Source organism: Anolis sagrei, chromosome 1 (genome assembly GCF_037176765.1).
Source record: "Anolis sagrei isolate rAnoSag1 chromosome 1, rAnoSag1.mat, whole genome shotgun sequence".
In the NCBI taxonomy this organism is placed as follows: domain Eukaryota; kingdom Metazoa; phylum Chordata; class Lepidosauria; order Squamata; family Dactyloidae; genus Anolis; species Anolis sagrei.
The window spans coordinates 89,245,892-89,262,072 of NC_090021.1; the positions used below are offsets into that span (position 1 = coordinate 89,245,892).

A 16,181-nucleotide genomic window follows, 5' to 3' on the forward strand; every position below is an offset into this window, starting at 1 on the left:
TCTGGTTCCTGAGTGCCTGTGTAGGCACTCCTCAGGGAACCACATCTTTTTAATCCACATCATGCCTCAAATGAAATGGCTGTGTAGAAGCAGCCAATGAGTCAAAGGCTGGATCTACACTGCCATATAATGCAGTTTGAATTGCATTATATAGTCTCTGTGTACCTGTATTATGCAGTTCAAATTGCATTATATGGGTCTAAACCAGCCATATATGCAATTAGCCAAAGAGTAAGAACCAAAACTTTGTGTGTGCTCATGAAAAGATTGCCAGCACCAAGTGTCACACTTTGGTATACTCTTAAGTACAACTAACTCTCAACTACAAACTTTACCAGTAGCAGAGCAATCCACTGGAATTCCAGCCACAGTGTTTATCCCTTAAATCAGTGGTTCTTAACCTGTGGGTCCCCAGATGTTTTGGCCTACAGTTCTCAGAAATCTCAGACAGTTTACCAGCTGTTAGGATTTCTGGAAGTTGAAGGCCTAAACATCTGGGGACCCACAGGTTGAGAACCACTGCCTTAAATTCAAATAGAATTTAGAATCTGAATTACGGAATAAGAATCTAAAGCAACTTCCACGTTATGGAGCACCCAGGATATTGAAGTTCAAGATTAAGCAATGTACATCCTCTGTAATATTTTGTTCACCGATTTTCTTTGTTAAGAATTGCTTGCAATATTGAAACTGACATGAGAAGAATGAGAATGTTCTCTATAAGCATAAACACAGAAGTAGGAAAAACTACCATAATCTTTCTCTATGGATAACTGTCATGTAGGTCCTTGGCTGCTGTTCTTAGTGCCAAAATTGCAGTTTCTTGTCACTGTGGCTAGTGACAATAAATTCAGAAGTCCTATACCCACTGTTGTGAGTGTATATGCATTTGCACTCTTCCTTCCACCCACAGTACACCTCTATTTTCCCATATGGCTCTAACACACTTAATTTTATATATGGAGAAATCAAAATGAATGCTCCTATGTTATACATTGTGAAACAAAAAGAATGATGATATACCTTATGTTGCACAAATTCTCCACATACATCTGTAATTAAAAATACTGGTTTATAATGCCCAAAGTGCCCTGGAGAAAGATGGGGTTGGACAACCCTAAGGTTTGTAGAAGTGCAAGCATATGGTTTACAATTAAGCTAACTATGAAACCCACATGGGAGAAGGGAAGCTTTAAAACATACCTATCAAAAGATATCACGATCCCCACCCCACCTCCAAAGGCTGTAGGACTATGCTGGGACTTCTATTAACCTTTTGAAATTTGCTTCATGCTCAGTTGGACAAAGATGTTAACCGACTCCAGGGCACAACATTATCTTGCCTGAAAGGCAGCCTGTATCTGCCACTAACATTCCTTTAGCTAGCTTTTCTCTGGTTCTAAGCAGGTATCATCATTCTTGAAGCTAATATAAGATTTTTGTTTTAAAAAAGTAGGGATTTCAATTTTTATGTTCTGACCTGTATTTTTAATACAAAGTGAAGCAAATTGCACCCCATTCCAAAAGTGTTTCTACAATTTTGGGGGAAGTTGGGTTTTTGTTTTGTTTTGTTTTGTTGTTTGTTTTTTGTTTGTTTGTTTGTTTTTTGCCTTTCCTTGAATCCTACCAGGACCGGCAATGGCCCAGGGACCACCATTTGGGTAGCACTGGTTTAGAGGGAAATTTCATTTGTTGAACACTTCTATCAACACAGAAAATCTTCCCAACTTTTTTCCTTGTGTCAGGAGTGACTTGAGAAACTGCAAGTAGCTTCTGGTTTGAGATCATTGGCTGTCTACAAGCACATTGCCCAGGGGATGCCTTGATGTTTTTTTTTGTCGTGTTACCATCTTTGTGGGAGGCTTCTCTTATGTCCCCACAAGGGGAGTTGGAGCTGACAGAGGGAACTCATCTGCACTCTCCCTGGATTTGAACCTCTGACCTCTCAATCTTCAGTCCTGCCGACACAAGGGTTTAACCCATTTGGCCACCGGGGGCTCCGCCATCCCAACTAAGATGAGCCTTACGTACACTTCCTGTGACTGGCAACTCTAGTCACCCAGGAAGGTAGGAGAAAGACATGTAAACAATAGTCAGCCCTCCACAGTCACTGGGATTAGGGGCGCAGGACCCCCATGAGAGGGAAGAACTGCAAATAAAAATGCAACACCTTTCTAGGAATCCCTAGGTCTTCTAGTATAACTCTATGGACAACTTTCACTGGACCATAAAATTACAGTGGTGAACCTAGAAATTCCTAGAGGTGTAACCTCTACAATTCTCTCAGTCCTCCAACAGAAATAAACATTGATTCTCACTGGAGAGGACCTATAGATTCTTACAGGTAACATTTTTAATGAAAGCCATAAATAAACATATCTGCAAAAGTCAAATCCATAAAGGTGGAAGGCTTATTGTATTTGGAACACACGGTGTCTATGTTTAACTTAGCCATACAGGAAAAGCTTTCCCAAAGAAATGGGATAGTTATTTATACATTGCCTAAAAAGAGAATATAACCTTCCCATCCTCCCCCACACAATATAAATACAGTTTGCTTAGTACTAAATTCACAAAATTAATCAGTGGTACAATATCAATGCTTGCTTACAGGTAAGGCAATACAGTAGCAGCCATTTCCTCCCCATATAATGACACAGGAAACGAAAAAGAAATATTTCTTAACCCAGAGGTATTTCAATTTAATATGGTGCAACAATTTACTTTTCAACTTGCTCTCCTTTGCTTTAAGTTAAAGCTCTGGACACAGTGACAAAGTACACAGTTCCATTCAGATTATTATTATTATTATTATTATTATTATTATTATTATTAATAAAAACACCAGCCCGTATGGGACTGAGCTATTCCAACTGTCATCAGTGTTCATTTTGGGGATTTGAAGAACTAGAAGAAACGTTGAAGGGGTTTTTCAAAGTGCACCGAAAAAGGAAAATACTTTTATAAAACAGAACTAAGTAAATTATATTCTCAGCTTGAAATATTTCCTATGATTGTAAACACAAATTTGAATACTGAAAGATGAACATCATTTTTATAAATAAATGATTAAATCACAACATATGTAGTAAGCATTAAATTACAACAGTGCTTAATGCTATTGAAATGCTACCGTAAGGATTTTACTGGATCTGAATTCTCCATTAATCCTTTTGTATAACGAAATGGCAACCTTGGGAGTATACACTGCAGATGTGCAACAACCCTACTTCGGGCAAGAAATCAAAACAAAGGAGACTTTTCTAATTCCACCTGAAATGTATATTCAACCTTCTCAGAAAAGGTAGGAATCAGATTATTTTGGATCTACAAGTTCTTAATTTATGGAACTCAACTGTTTTCATACATATCAAATCAGGACACAATCAAACGGGTTATTTTCCTGCTCCCTTCCAAGGTAAACAACCAATGAAGTACTGCTCAAGGCAGTGATGCATTACAGCTGCTGTTTGAGTCACTCTGCATCCCAAATGTGAACAGTAACAGTTGTTGTGTGAGTTTTCCCCTTACTTCACATACTATTCAGTCCTGCCTGAGGAAAAATTCACAGAGCTTTGAGAATGGGTCACTAAGTTAGCACTGGAGAACTGCTGAGACAAGAGCTACTGCTGCTGGTTTATCCTTGTAGATAAAGGCCTTGATCCTTCTCTCTGCTCCTATGGGAATCAATCAGCAAGCAAAGTCAATACTTTTAGTCCTTTAGTTACTACTCAGTTCAAAATAAGGCCCTACTAAAAATGAGTGATACTTAGGGTTCATCTACATCTACCATAAGGTATAGGGCCAGTCCAGAGTAGCATGGAGATACATTTGCTGATTTAGAAAACTCACCCAACAGTGGTCAAAAGCTCTCTGGAGTTTTGTGACCATCTGTGGAAAAGATAGTAGCACCAGCCCATGTGGACAGCAGACTGGTTCACTTTGGAACTGGTTGCGCTGCCCACACATCCTGACTTCACTTAATGCAGGGCTAAACTATTTTGGAAGTTCTTGGATGTTGTTTGGAGCAACTTTTAGTCCACTTCTGTTTTTGGGTGATATAAGCAACATATATCAACAGCATATAATTATTTTTAACATGAAATCTGATCAGATATTTCAGTTATGTATTCACATAAGTGGATTGCAAAACAATTTCTCTAAAATCTTAATGATCTACTTAACATTGGAGTAAGAGAGCCACACAAAAGGATCAGAGTGGAAATTAACACACAGGAAATTACCGACCATAAGGAAGGAGGCATAAATTGCCTACAGACAGCATAGAGAGAGGAAGCATCTGCAAATACTTGAAAGCAAAACTGAAAATGATTTGTAAAAGGCAAGAGGGTGTTCAAAAAAGCAGCAAGGTAATAATTTACTAATGCACTCCAAATTTCTCTTTTTATTTCGTAGAAATGAATGGATATCTAAGGTCTAGGATCATTCAGAGTGTATAATTGGAGGTTCAGAGAAATGGAGCCGCTTGACTTCACAAAGTTAAGGACCGGAGAACTCATTTAGATCCCACTGTAGAAAACTCCCATAGTCTCTTCCTTTGCAAGGCAGGACACCAGATTTTCAAAGAGATCTCCTACTTGTTGTTACCTTCAGTGCCTACAATGTGTACCTGAAAGCAGGAGGAACAATTTGGCACAACATGGGATGTGTCATGGAGAGCTGCAGTACGTGTCACTTGATTCATTGAGGTTGGGGCAACTGTAGACACATTTACCCAACTGGTTGCTCACTGGAGGTATTCAGCAGAAGAGCGATGTACAGCATCCATAACTTAACTGGGTGAATGTAGATTTACACCATGCAAATGCAATATATTGGTTAGAGTCTGCTTGCCCCATATTCCAGTAGGTTTATTGGCAAATTAAACAGACAAGGAAAAGGCCACAGCTGGCTTTACAGGCTTTGAACTATGTCCATTTCCTACAGTTCTTCTAATCTGTGTAAAACAGCAGAGAGAGAAAAAGCTGCCAGAGCAACTTTTTCCTTAGGCAGAGAATGCACATTGCAGTCTCTAATGCTATCCTTTGCTAGTTTTCCAGAGTTTTAACTGAAATCCTCATTTAGAGGTCTCCCTGTGGTGGAACACAGCAGCATCTGTTTAATCAGGAGTGTTCCATGGGGAGTGAATAAATTTCTGCCCTTGACATGGGAGACTGTCTGCCCCACGTGAAACACTGTGATAGAAATAAAGCAGCAGGGCTGCTGTCAACCCCTTTGTAAAAATAGGAAGAGTCTGAAACACTAATGGCCACAGTACAACTTCTAAGCTGTAGCTTAATGCACTGGCAATGCATTTACCATTACTCAGGAGGCTAAGCTCAGCACTACCATCCAGGCTATTGTCCAAAGCTTAGTGGGTGAGGACTGGGATGAAAAAACATGAAGTGAAGTGTTATTGTTTTGGCTTGTTTATTGCTAATACTATTACTCCTATCATCATAATCCCAATAATTGTGATCATTTATATGCCATCTTTTCCCAAAATTGGGTCAACCTATGCACAAGTATATTCAATATTGATTATAAGGGGCAATTATTCCATCCTCAAGACAATGTCACTTACCTTGTCTAACAGCTAATGTTGTGGTGTAGACCAAAAATAGGAGAATGTAGTTCAGGAAGCTCTGAAAGACTGGAGTGTTGGCATGAAAATCATCTGACAAATACTTGCTGGTCAGGCTAATACCACAGATAAGGAGGGACAGGACCTGCCCAAGGGCTATAGACAGCAGGAGCTCCCTAAAAGAAACAAGAAGACAGAATTGCCAGTTAGCCAAGACATCCCCAAAGTCAAATCCAAAAGTGCTCTGCAACAACCTGAATGGATTCCTTTTTCCTTCTACTGCAGTGGTTCTCAACCTGGGGTCCCCATATATTTTTGGTCTACAACTCCCAGAAATCCTAGCCAATTTACCAGCTGTTAGGATTTCTGGGAGTTGGAGGCCAAAAACATCTGGGGACCCCAGGTTGAGAACCACTGTTCTACTGTCTTCTACATGTCTCCCCACAGCCAAGGGATGATAGTGGATCATTATTGGCTTCAATATGAAATAATAGTTTCAAGAACAGGACCCCAGAACTTTTAATGGCATTTACCTAGATGGTCACTCTAGTTACACTTAAGCCATCCCACTGAATCAACAAAACTTGTACAACTGTTGATATACCCACTGAATGCTAGCAATTGGAGCCCCCGGTGGCGCAGTGGGTTAAAGCACTGAGCTGCTTAACTTGTTGCAAGTTCGAATCCGGGAAGCGGAGTGAGCTCCCACTATCAGCCCCAGCTTCTGCTAACCTAGCAGTTCAAAAACTTGCAAATGCGAGTAGATCAATAGGTACCGCTCCAGGGGGAAGGTAACGGCATTCCATGCAGTCATGTTGGCCACATGACCTTGGAGGTGTCTACGGACAATGCCAGCTCTTTGGCTTAGAAATGGAGATGAGCACCAACCACCAGAGTCGGACACGAGTGGACTTAATGTCAGGGGAAAACCTTTACCTTTACCTATGCTAGCAATTGGATTTAGCCTGAAAAGTCCACATGATTGCCACATAAAAACAAATTTATGGACCAAGCAGTTAGAGTCTCTTCCACTGTTTACAAGAACATGCTTCAAATCCAGGTCAATTCTCTGGATACAGTTGACAAGTATATATACATATATGAAAGCTAATAAAGTAGCGTATGGTGCAACCAATACCTTGCCTTCGACAATACAATACCTTGAATATCTCCCCAAATATAAGAAAGTGTGGATGCATTGATTGACACTACTGGAGCAGAACTCGTCCCCTTTTCTGTGGTTATATAAGCAGTGTTTGCAGTGTAGATATTAAGAGAGAGACAAAAAACTATCAAGGCGATAATTAATGGCATACTCCTGCATTATGTATTCACAAATCTTAGCAAATACAAATGTTTTAGCTAAAGCCATGTTTAAGTGTGTTTAATGTATTTTAGATTTCACACCCCATTTTTCTTAATTTTGTTTTCTTCTATCTCCTGCATGCCATACATTACTTTCCTGTCTTTTCTTTCTCCCTTTTGTCCACCCCTCTGCTCAGTTTCAGTTGGCTGCGCTAATTTTATTTTTTCTGGTCCTTTAAAAAAACTTCCTTCATCTCTCATTTTGTTTCAAGGACAGTTTCTTTTAATTAGCTCTGTGTTGGCTTTTTTGTCCTTCTTCTTCTTCTTCCTCTGCTCTCTTTTGCCAATTAGCCATCTTTCCTGGCATGCAAGGCACCATTATATTTCTCCTATGCTAAGTCTTTTTCAAGCTGTAAATAATGGATTCCAGACAAAGGATAAAAGTAACCATCCTTGTGGAGAGTGGCTCACTTGGGAATTTTATTTACTTTCATCTCAGATATATTAATATATTGTAAAATTGCTTTTTGACAGATCTTCCTCAGACAGACTGTTACTACAAATCTTTCTGCTGATCATTGTCTTGGCAGCTGGAAAGATAAATTCTGAAAGAACATCTTTGTCAGTAACTATGTTTGCGCTTTCGTAGATATAAACTCCCAAATGTTGCATGGCACTCCCAATGTTAGAACAAAATGAATCATAAGCAAAGGAAACATCACATGGAAATGTATGAAATTGCTTGCATAACTTGTACAGAAAAAATATCTCACACAGTCCATAGACCATAGAAAGCTGTTCTTCCACTGGATAATTTGGCTTTATGTTGGAACAGTTCCAAGAATTACTGTGTGACCCTTGGAACCTGTTCTTGTTTTTTTGCCTTCAAGTCTTCCAAAGTCACCCAGTGGTTTTTACCATAACCAAGTAGTGAATTGAACCCTGGCCTCCAGAGTTGTAGTCCAATACTCCAACCATTACAACATGCTGGCTCTCAAAATGGAGGTTGATGTGCCATCAACAAATTTCAAAATTATGGTGACCCTAAAATTATCACATGGTTTTCTGGAGATGAGAATGTGTAAGAGGATTACCCAGTGGGCTTTCATGCCTAAGCAGGAATTCAAACCCTTATTGATCTCCAGAGTTGTAGTCCAACCCTCAAAACATGGTAGTAACTTATTATTTAAGACCTAAGGAGCTGCGGTGGTGCAATATGCTGAACTCTTTTGCTGGCTGAATTGCTGACCTAAAGACCTGAGGGTCAGTGGTACAAATCTCTGAGATGGGGTGAGCTCCTGTCAGTCAGCCCCAGCTTCCCATGTGGGGGCAATGTCCTTGCAAACAGCCAATTCTCTCACACCGGAAGCAACTTGTAGTATATTCTCAAGTCACTCCTGACAAGGTAAAAAAAAAAAAAACCTAAATCTTCAGAATGCATTTGATGAAGGTGAAAGGACATATACTTCCCATCACTGCCAATTTTTCATATCTGGTAGGATGGATGGTGATCCTTCATAAACCATCACCATAAAACACATCATTCATATTACTGTATGCCAAGTGGTCCATCTAAATAAACTAATGGAAGGAACAAGTTTGGGCATCTTCCAGAAATAATTCTTTGAAAAGCCATTCCCAATTTGAAGATGTTGCTGCTCAGACTTCACCATCATCTTTGTATCTTTCAGCATTAGAGACTTTACAAAAGAAAATACTTTTGATTATTTCAGATTGCGCTCAGACAGTGAGGAAGTGGGCTAGCTATTGTGACATTTTGCCATACTTACTTACGAATTTCCAAGCCTCTATCACCACCTTATCCAAGTAAAGGTTCCACTTAGTTCAGTGCAGATATAAATATGAATAAACAATCATTACAGTGAAAATACAATGTGCAATGCAATGAGAAATAAGAAACACCTTGATAAGTTATTCAAGTCCTCAATTTACTTTGTTAATTAGCTATCCCTGCCTTGTATATTCCCCTTAGGTTGCAGTGACATTTTTCTGAATGTTGTGAAAGCAGTAAGAACTAGAAGATCTTATCACAACACAGAAGCAGAAGTTTTCAAAAGCTGTACTTTTTCTATCAGAAGCCAGTGAGGTGTAGTGGTTCGAGTGTAGGACAAGGACACTAGAATACCAGGTGCCAAATTCCTGCTCATCCATGGAAACCCACGAGGTGCCCTTGGCCAAGTCATACCCTCAGAGAAAGGCAAAGGCAAACCCTCTCTGAACAAATTCTCCCATGAAACCATTGTTATAGGTTCACATAGGTCTGGAATGACTTGAAGGTACACAACAACAAACTTGTTGTATCTGGTGGCATGTTCTGTAATTACATTATGCCATTGGTGTTCCCAACTACCACAATCCCCTTGCCTGAACCTCAGCACAACTCAGAAGTAAACCCATAAAAGATAAGGACAATTGTGTGTAGTGCTTCAAGACATGCAATAACCCAACAAATTAAACAGCCAAATTAAACCTGTGAATTGAACAGTTGTCAGTATGAACCTGGAAGTCTCCTTCACTGGTGCCTACATTAAATTTCTACTGTAGTCAATTAATGTTGAGAGAAAAGTAAAGGGAACGCAAAATTAATTTGACTGAGTACTGAAGATAAGCTTGGATCTCCCAGGCAGTAAAACCCTTCAATTTCAGATACACGTTAGGAAAGCGATGGTTCCACTTTATTGGTTTTCCCTTAGGCTCCAAGATAAATCTTTCCTTTGCTCGCTGGCTTTCAGTACAGGGAGACAGCATGACAGCTTTTGACAGCATGGCAAATTTATTACAGGCTTGACACATGTTGATGGAACAGACTAGGTAAAAGAGAAAAACCACACACACACACAAGGGCACTGATCTCATTTCCCTGCTTTTAATAGAGTTTTAAATTGCAAGGTGGCTGAATAAGTTTATGCTTAGTGGAAATAAAAAGTTCAAAAGGAGATGTGGGAGGCTATCAGCTGCCAATTTCAAAAGAGCCACAAATCAGTCCTTTTATGAAGGATCGGGAAATAAGCAGAGTCTAAGCGTTTATATGGAAGAGTAATTCTGTGTGAACTTTCACGTAGGTTCTCATTTGTTCAACCATAATTTGTCTAACAATTTCTCAATTTTCCAGTCTCCACAAATATTTTTGAAGTGCTGTTTTTGACTTTGAAAGGTCTTCACATCTTAAGACCATCATATTTCAAAGGCTGCCTGTTTCAACATTGTGATACAATAGCACTTTCATTCAGACCATAAATCCTAAGATGTCCATCTAGTTTGGGGAATCCATGGAAGTAACATCCAAAGAAAAAAGCAGTAATCATTAATGATCTTCTATTAGCTCTGGCGTGGGCTGGTCCATGAGGTCACGAAGAGTCGGAAACGACTGAATGAATGAACAACATTAGTGTTGCCACTTTCTAAGGCTGGACAGCTCATTATTGGAGACAGTCTTCTTTGAGGTATCACCATATTTTTTGAATGAGAGACCTATAAGAAGGATGAGTAATGGGTATGCTGCTAGGTTTATTTTTAAGTACTTAATTTGAATCCCAGAGCATTTTTAACTGTTCTAAATTAATGTTTTCATCGACTTTATTGTTTAATATTTTTAAACTTTTGTGCTACTTATTTTGCCTTTTAAAATGTATGCCAAACTGCTTTTGGTCCCATGTTAGGAGAGAAGAGGGATTTTTAAAAAATCTTGTAAATATAATTATAATATATAGTGCCTTCACTTTTGTGGCGTGTCTCATGTACCTAGAATCATAGAATCACAGAGTTGGAAGAGAGCTTGTGGGCCATCCAGTCCAACCCCTGCCAAGAAGCAGGAAAATTGCATTCAAAACACCCTTGACAGATGGTCATCCAGACTCTGTTTAAAAGCCTCCAAAGAAGAATCCTCCACCACACTCCAGGGCAGAGAGTTCCACTGCTGAACGGCTCTCACAGTCAGGAAGTTCTTCCTAATGTTCAGGTGGAATCTCCTTTCTTGTAGTTTGAAGCCATTGTTCTGTGCGCTAGTCTCCAGGGCAGCAGAAAACAAGCTTGTTCCCTCCTCCCCATGAATTCCTCCCACATATTAATTTATTTTTATTTCAACTCTAGAGAAAGATCTATTTATTTTCCAGAATTCATCCAACTATTTTTTTGGTATTTTAATAGAGCTGTAGCTTTTAATGTACTGTCATTATTGTGATTTTACAAGGAAGGTCAGGATTTCAGTCTTTTTAAAAATGTTATTTTAAGATACTAGATTTGTATAACATTATAAGCTGTGGACCTGAACAGAACCTGAGATAGTTCAGAAATATTTAATAAAAGTTGAGGCAGGAGAAGTTAATGAAAGCATTCCTGTTTTCATTCTCTTCCATCTCTCCTGTGGTGTTTTTTTTTTTTTAATGTCCTTCTATTTCTTTTCTCATTTTCCCTTTGCTCTGTTCAATTTTGGAAGCATTTTGTTCAGTTTACCAGCAGATTTGATTCTGAAGGATAGATTGAGAGATACATTTTATATACTAGGTTCTCCAACTTCTGCAGTACTGCTATATCACGTTCCCCCTATTTTTGTGGATTAGAGCAGCAACCATCAGTAGGTTCAGTCTTATCAGTTATTCATGCCTGATGGTCCTAAATGCTTCCGGGAATCCTCCAATTTCCTACAAGAACCTTTCAGGAAAATAGGAATAGGAAAATAAAAAAATCTATCCTTTGTCTGTTTTAAAACAGCCACCCGCTTTTGAAAAAGCTTATGAGAAATAGAAGTATTATCACATTATTTTAATGGAATTTTCTGTGTAACTCCCATTATTGTAAATGCAGAAAATAAACCCATTGTCACCAAGGCAAAATAAGTCATTTTGAAAAATTTCAAGGTGCTTTGAGTCATATCAATGAAGAAGTCCTATCTTCACATGCTATACAGCCCACCACCCAAACCACCCCTAAGTATTTGAGCCCAGTGAAATCATGGGAAGGAAAATATAGCCTGGCCTTGTTTAGCAATGTTTCTGGTGTTACTGTAGATGGCAGTAATTTCCAATTTAAAAAGGAGGAGCTGTTTCATTCATTCTTTGGGCAAAAGATCTCAATCTCATTCAGTCCCTCATTGGACAATGGTGCAAGTTCTAAAAGATTGCTACTATGCAAGCCCTATCAGTGGCAGCTCATTCAACTATATATTGTGAAACTGTACTTGCAACTAATTGCTTCCGCCATGCAATTAGCAAGTATTCACCTATTACACTGGTGCGCCTCCCTGCTCCCTCCAGGGAATTCAGGGTGGGGTGCTTACATTTCTCCCTCTGTTTTATTCCCAGGGCAACAGGATGTGGTAAGTTTGGCTTCATCAAGGAAAGAGTCTTACCCAAGGCAAGTTCTACATTTCTATACGGTTAGTAAATCTAGAGCTTTCAAGCTATAAAGTTTTTGCATGCATTGTGTCAATCACTGATAGCAAGGAGACAGGGTTTGTGCATGCTTTCAGGGAGGTAATGCCTTGCTTTTGATGAAATTGCAGTGATTTATCTAGAACTTTTAAAAATGTGGGTGTACTTAACAAGAAAAAAACCTGAGGCTCTAGGGCTGAGCAAACCTTTGTCTTGTGAGTTTGTTATTGTTGTGTGCTTACAAATTGTTCCTGATGTATGTCAACCCTAAGGTGAATCCATCATGGAGTTTTCTTGGCAAAACTTGTTCAGAGGGGGTTATTCTTGCCTACCTTTGCAACTGAGGAAGCATGATTTGCCCAAAGTCACCTAATAGGTTTCTATAGTTGAGCAAAAATTCAAATCCTGTCCCCCAGAGTTTTAGTACAATGCTCAAACCATGTCTCATTCTGTTCTCAAACATTTTAATAAAAGCCCAGTGATGCTACAAAGAGACATATGGCCTGAATTTAATAGAGAGCGATGTCTGGTTGAGTGCCATGAGTGACCAGGTCCTTCTCAGAGTTTGAAAGAGTTTCTACTCTATATTAAAACATAAAAGTTTCACGAGAGCATTATCTTGATCCACTCTAAATCCTGCACTTTATTCCAGACCTCCTATTGGTTCCTCATCATTTTGCTAAGGTTATGCCTTAGTCCCCATACATTTGATCTCCACACTTTTCATTGGCTCCTTTTAGGAATTATTGCACTCATTGAGCCTGAATCCAGCTATGACTTTTATCTCAGCCACATTGTTGTATGATGATGTCGATGATTGTGTTTTTATTATTTTATTTGATTGGTTTTAATGTGTTTTATTTTATCTGTAATTTTCAGGCTTGTTCCCCTTGTAAGCTACCCCGAGTCCCCTTAGGGAGATGGTGACGCGATATAAAAATAAAGTTATTGCTGTTATTTATTCATATAAAAGTGCTCAAACAGTATGAATCCCAGAGCATTATAGGGTTAGAAGAGACACTCTGTTCAACCACACACAATCCAATCCACTACGATCAGGATGGCTAGCTGCAATAGTGTCTTGGAGATTCTTGAGTTGTTGTAGTTCAAACAGGCTATGTTTTCCAAGCTCTGACCTTGTAGTAGCTAAGAGAGAACCCTAAAACCCAGCAATAAGGGGAAAGAAAGAGTTCAAAGTGACCTCGAACTCTTGCAACGCCTCTTAATTGCTTCCTACATGCTGCTGCTTGTCCAGCTCACAACCATTCTTCCCTCCGTCTCCTTGAACCTTGCAAAGTCTCTCTCCCTGGTTGCCTATGTGTCACTACTTACACTGCTCACTCTTCCTTCCATTCTTTTCCCTTCCAATGCACCCTCTTTTGTTTCCTACATGCCAACTGCCTCTTCCCTTCTACTACTCGCTCCCTTACTTTACCTCACACTCTTGTAGCATGCCCTACTCTTGCTTATTCAGTGTTACTGCTCCTACCACTAACTCTGATTTCTCTCCTGTCCTGTATCCCATGTATCTCTTCACTACACCTTTTCTCCTCTTTGTCTCTTTCATTCATTCTTTAAATTCTTCCAAATGAAAACAGGGAAGAAATGTCCACATCCCAAATTAAACGATTAAGTGGTTTTGCACTCTATGTAGCATGAAAAAACTATGTGCTTAGTAGCACTGCTCTTGAGATAGCCTTTAATTAAAAGGCTCTGCTCATTTTCGGCTTCATGCACATATCCAGGGGTGCTCTGCCTAGGATCCAAGTAATGACATTCTCTCAATCTATGAATCTATTTATCTATCTATCTGGCTTAATAATTAGAGCAAACACTTGGGACCTCATCACATGAGGGGGGAAAGCATGGGACAGTGGAGAGAACCGTCTTACTCAATTCTCTCCTGTCGAGGTCCATTTTCTGCCATCCCACATCCTTTCCCTGTAGAGGTCTGGCTTTCCCATGTTTTATGCCATTTGGTGTTGGGTAATGCCTGACTCCTTGAAAGTCAATCTGGCCTCCATTTCTCTACATTGCTGAAATGGAGCTCCACAGACTCCTGCCAGAAGTCCGTGGGACCTCTGTAGGGCTCTGTTTCAGCAGCGTAGAGAAATGGGGAGAAGATGCAAAGAAGACTGTGTCTGATTAGGTCACTGGTCTTCAACCCAATTAGAATCTAGGTAGTGTAGATACACTAAACCAATGGTGTTACACAAGCATTGGCTTGTCATTTATCAAACCATTCAAATGATCTATAGTAATTGGTACTCACAATCTAATTTAAGATTTAAAACTTCTTGAGCTACAGAAAACACTTCAAATGAGGATTTGTAATCCAACAGTCCAAATGTCCCGGCAATGGGTATCCAAATGTGTCTTGAATTGATACTTTATTTAGATTGTCTGGTTCAGAAAAAATGACTGATTGAAATTGTGATCCTGATGAATCAAGCAGCTTATTTATGTACATATACACTGAAACACACAGAAATAGAGAGAGATAGAGACACAAACGTACATGCATACATAGTGTTAACAGATACTGGTCTCAAGCATCAAAAAATTCTCAATTTTTCCCATTTTGTCTTGAAAGGGCTCTTCTAAGACAATGCTTCCTGTTTCTTACTCCAGAAAGGTAGTTTTTCCACATGCTAATTCATGTATACTTTAATTACATCATTAAGGGGTTTAAATATTTTAAATCAAATTGCAGCCCTATTGTGATCTCTTCAGCCTCAGCCAAGCAGCACCTACTAGGCAACGGGAGGCTGTCAGACCTGTTTCAGTGGCTTATAATTTGTTTATTTCAGATAATGATAGGGTCAGTCAAAAAGAAGAAATTGTAAATTTGAGAAAATAAAACTAAAATTATGGCATCTGCACAATGTCTCCCTTCCTCCAGTATCCATAACGCTCACCTGAGATGCTGGAAATGTCCTACGAAATTAACCCTAAAATCAGCCACTTTTCCTCTGTGCTCAATTCTATAAGGCAGGAGAGGGACTCACAGACTAGATGTGGCTCTCTTGGCTTTCTTTCCCTCACCTCTCTCTTTTGGCATCTCTATTGGCTGTGATAGTAGAGATTCATCTTCACCAGCCAAGTAGGAAAATCAGGAAATAGCAAACCCTAAGACTCAATTCAGTTTGGGATTTTTGGTGGATGTGTAAATCTGGATTAAGAAACTATGGGTCTCGAACAGTTTTAAAACTGGGGTCTCCTTTGCACATGAGCTATTGAAGAAGTAGTGGCATAGAAAAATAAGATCATAGAAGAAAATACAAACTACAAAAAATTAATCCTGACCCACCCATGCATGCATACATTTATCTTCTGTAAGACTGCATATGGGAAGATGGATGTGTTTTGACACTTACACTACTACTGTTGTTACTGAAAGAAAATGTGTAGTAGAATGTTTTACCTTTGAAAAGAGCCTCCCTTGGGGGAGCGAGAATCAACAGAACATCTTCAGGAGTTTCCTATCCAAACATCTTGTGAAGTTAGGTTGGTGGGTACATAACAGGGCTTTCTCTGTGGCAGAACTGTGGAACTTCCTACCTAAAGAGCTTAAGCTGGCCTGAACTCTTTTAAGAAGCTTCCAGCCAACAGCACAGTTCTGCATGGCATTCAAGGTTTGACATGTGGGCAAAACGCCAGGAGAGAATGCTTCTGGAACATGGCCATACAGTCTGAAAAACTCACCTAGCGAGGAACATTGCAAATTGCAGTCTGATGAGAGATCTACAGCCCACGATTTCCACTTCTGCCTTAAAGTATAAGGTAAGCAGCCCTCATCTAGAATCCCAAAACCTTAAATACTCCAAAATTGAGTGGCTAAAATAGTGTCATCTTCATTTTCTGGTAGTTCAATGGACTCAAATTTGTTTTATACCTAATGT

At 39.4% G+C, this 16,181-nt stretch overlaps 1 protein-coding gene across 1 annotated transcript in view; it reads right to left on the reverse strand.

The window, feature by feature from the left end:
• SLC35F1 (solute carrier family 35 member F1) overlaps positions 1 to 16,181 on the reverse strand; it is a 244,364-nt gene that overhangs the window by 118,097 nt on the left and 110,086 nt on the right. The window contains exon 2 of the mRNA XM_060753242.2: positions 5,585 to 5,760. Within this exon, the coding sequence (XP_060609225.2) occupies positions 5,585 to 5,760 (176 nt within the window). The remainder of the gene's footprint in view (positions 1 to 5,584; positions 5,761 to 16,181) is intronic.